This window comes from Zingiber officinale, chromosome 1B, assembly GCF_018446385.1.
Source record: "Zingiber officinale cultivar Zhangliang chromosome 1B, Zo_v1.1, whole genome shotgun sequence".
NCBI classification, from domain to species: Eukaryota; Viridiplantae; Streptophyta; class Magnoliopsida; order Zingiberales; family Zingiberaceae; genus Zingiber; species Zingiber officinale.
The window spans coordinates 1,233,448-1,236,998 of NC_055986.1; the positions used below are offsets into that span (position 1 = coordinate 1,233,448).

General features: G+C 43.1%; 1 protein-coding gene across 1 annotated transcript; it reads right to left on the reverse strand.

Annotated features, from left to right (window-relative positions):
- Nucleotides 1-1,094: 1,094 nt before the first annotated feature.
- LOC122046101 (F-box protein At1g47056-like) lies at nt 1,095-2,764 on the reverse strand. The gene has a single exon (XM_042606636.1). The coding sequence runs from the start codon at nt 2,692-2,694 to the stop codon at nt 1,351-1,353; it is 1,344 nt and encodes a 447-aa protein (XP_042462570.1). The 5' UTR covers nt 2,695-2,764; the 3' UTR covers nt 1,095-1,350.
- Nucleotides 2,765-3,551: the final 787 nt, after the last annotated feature.

Here is a 3,551-nt window from a genome sequence, read left to right on the forward strand (position 1 = left end):
AAAATACATAAATTTTATGACACATCATATTTTGGAATACCTTGGAGTGAGATAAAATTAATCCAATCTGCAAGAAAATAGATTACAGTGTTGACAACAAATAATTAGATATGTAAATAAAAACTACAACTTATTTCTTATAAAATCAAAACTACAAGTTCAATTAAAAACATTACTACCTATAAGAGAAACCATTACCATTTCAATTTATCTACAGATTGTATGATGTCCAAATCAAATTCTAAAGCCCTAAGATCGAACATCATAGCTAATGATATAACATGGAACCAAAACAACCGTTTTAAATCACATTTTGAAATTTGCAATAGAAACAATACACTTTGATCATAAACAATATGACATTACACAAAAGGAAAACAACAATTTCAAATAACAACAGATACAGCTACCGTTTCAAATAACAACATAAAAAGCAATAGAAACAATAAAAATCCTAAAAATGAGGTTTTACCTACAATGAAGTTCGTCGAGTCGAGATAAACCCTAAATTCGTTGGGGAGACGAGTGAGGGAGGCGCTTGAAACCCTAGATACGCCGAGAGCTTCGTTGCAGACAGCTTCTGGATGAGGATGGTTGTGGCAAGAGAGGAACGGGAACCCTAGCTCTGTCTTACCGAGAGAAATAGCCTATGAGAGCCTTGTCGGGGCGAGGGAGGGCACGCCGACAAGTCTTCTGCAAGCGAGGGCGGCAGGTAGATGCGAGAAGAAGGGCGAGAGAGGGCACACCGAGCAGTCTTCTGCGAGTGAGGGCGTCGGCCGCGAGAAGAAGGGTTGCGAGCAAGGGCGTTGGACGCGAGAAGATGGGCATGGGAGGGAAGAATCGCGAGTGATGAGCTAGGGCTTAGGCTGTGTATTGTTTAACATGGCAGAAGCTGTGCATTTAGAACACAGCGATAAATTATCACGCAGACACGGCCACGAGGGCAGTTCCCACCGTTCCGCTGTTTTTGTTCCGCAGCGGAACAAACTGTATATATAATCAATTTCTAAGGAATGATTGTAAGTTGTAGACTAGAAGAAGTTAATGCTGTTCTTTTATTGCACAAGAAGTTCATGGCAAATGCCTATTAACCATTAGCAGGAATGTGGTTATAAATCATTATAACAGAAATATGTACACAAACATTAGCAGCAAGCAGTTTTTCCAGCATACATTATATAGAGCAGCACAAACAACAAATTTTCAGTGAAGCTCGATCATGACTTCACAAACAACAAATTATACCCCAGTTTCGGTAAGGATGAGAATCATCACCTCCTCCTCATTCTTGAATTGATCAGTGAAGATCTATCATTACTACTTCGAGGAAGATCCAATATCATGCATGGTTTAGTCCGCGCGAGAAGAAACGGCTTCTTCGCTTCCACTTTCCAGCATCCCGTTCTCGCTCATGCCCACATCAGACTCCTGCAAGTTCATCGCGTCCAAGCTGACAGCCAGCGGCGTACCCCGCGCCGACATTAACCGGTCCAAGCCCTGCCGAGTCACTCTGTTGCACCTCTTCAGCTTGATCTTCATCAAATTGGGGCAACCCTCGACGAGGGCCTCCAACCCGCGGTCTGTCACCGGGCAGCCTTTGATGCAGAGCTTCCTCATGGCCGTGCACTTGGTGGCAATGCAAGCGACCTCGGCATCGCCAATGGTTTCACAGCCACATAGCGCGAGGCGCTCGAGGCCCCGGCAGCTGCTCGCAATGACCTCCATGCTCTGCACTGTCGGGTTTATACCAATCAGGACGAGCTCCTGCAACTCCGAGCAGCCTTTGGCAATGGCCATGAGGCCGTAATCGCCGATCAGGTTCATCCTCCAGCCATCTATGTGGATCTTGCGTATGCGGTGGCACTTCTCGGCAATCGCAATGACGCCGGCGTCGGTGCATTCAGGGGTTTTGACGAGGCGGAGCACCTCCAGGTCCGGGCAGGAGGAGAGGGCAAAAAGACCTTGGTCGCTGACCTGGATCTTCTCGAGGTGGATCTCAACGATTTGTGGAACCTTTTCGGCGATCAACTTGAGGAGGGAATCCCATTCGCCGGAGCAGCGGATGATTTTGAGGGTTCTGAGGTTTGGAGAGGCGGCGATGAGCGGGGCGAAGCACTGGCCATTGTAGAGTTCGTTGAGGCAGATGGAGAGGAGGGCGGATGACGCGGCTGCGAAGCGTACGACCTGGTGGGGAAGGTTGGAAAGGCCTCGAAGGCCCTTGATCGATAGATTTTCTAGGCAGGGGCACCCTTGGAGGACCGCGTCGAGGCCGGCGGTGCCGAAGGAGCAGGAGGTTACAGAGAGGCGCCGGAGAGAAGGGATGCCAGCGGCGAGGGCGGACATGCCCAGGTCGGTGACGCGGCGACAGGATCGGAGCTTGATCCGGGCAAGGGAAGGCCAGCTGCGGGCGATGAGATCGAGGGCGTCATCGCCGATGCTATCGGATAGGCGGTCGCAGCGTAGGGAGAGACTCGAGACGGCATCGAATCGTGCGATAAGAGAGGGAAGGGCTTCGCTGAGGGAAGATTGGGCATCGAGGGTTAGGCGGCGGCGGGTGTGGGCCTCAACCTTGAGCCAGCGACGACAGACGAGGGAACAAAATTTGCGGTCGTCAGCCCCCAGGAGGTGGAATACGATCTCCAGGCAGTCGTCGGGTAGGTCCAATGTGAAGTCTCGGGGTGGATCGCCGGCCATTTACGCGGCGGCGACGATGGCGAGGAAAGGAGGCAAGGCGTTGGAGAAAGAAAACAGGTTAAAAGGGTTGGCCTCCGACTCTTTACATTTTTTTTTTTAATTCTATTTCCCTGATGTTAGATATTGATATTTGTTATATTAGACGGGCTAAAATGCAAAAACAGTTAAATTGTTCTGTTTCCTTATTATTATGTATTTTAAAAAATGTAATTAGTTAACTATACAACTTATTAATTTAAATTAAATAAATAGTAATTGATAAAAAAAAGTAAAAAAGATCAATAAAAAATAATAGAGATGTTATCCATATTCAATGGTCAATTCTAATAAAAATTAAAAAATAAAATTTTAAAAATCATAAATATGAAATTAAAAAGAAAATAATTGAGTTTGATACATTTTTATTTAAAAACATAAATAAATTTATATGAAATGTGTTAACATTGGTTTAAATTATTATATACATATAGTTTGCTTATATTTTCAAAATGAGTACACAATATAGAAATTTTGATTAAAATTGTTGGTTGTTTTTTTAAAAAAATTGAATAGATAGATGCTTTTGGCCATTAAAGTTTAATGGTATTTTAAATAGTTAAGAGGCTAAAAATGATTAAATACAAGATGTCATTTTAATTATTTTTAAAATTAAAATACGGTAAATATTTATTTTTGTTTCAAAATATAATAACAACGTGTAAAAATTTTATATCTACAACTACTCTTTTTTAAATAGAGCTTGTTAAATTTCCATTTTCAAACGGTTAAAATGATGCTAATGTAACATTGTGTTACATCATCAAATAGATTGTGAACATATCGTAATTTTTAAATTAAAAAAAAACATTTATTTATTT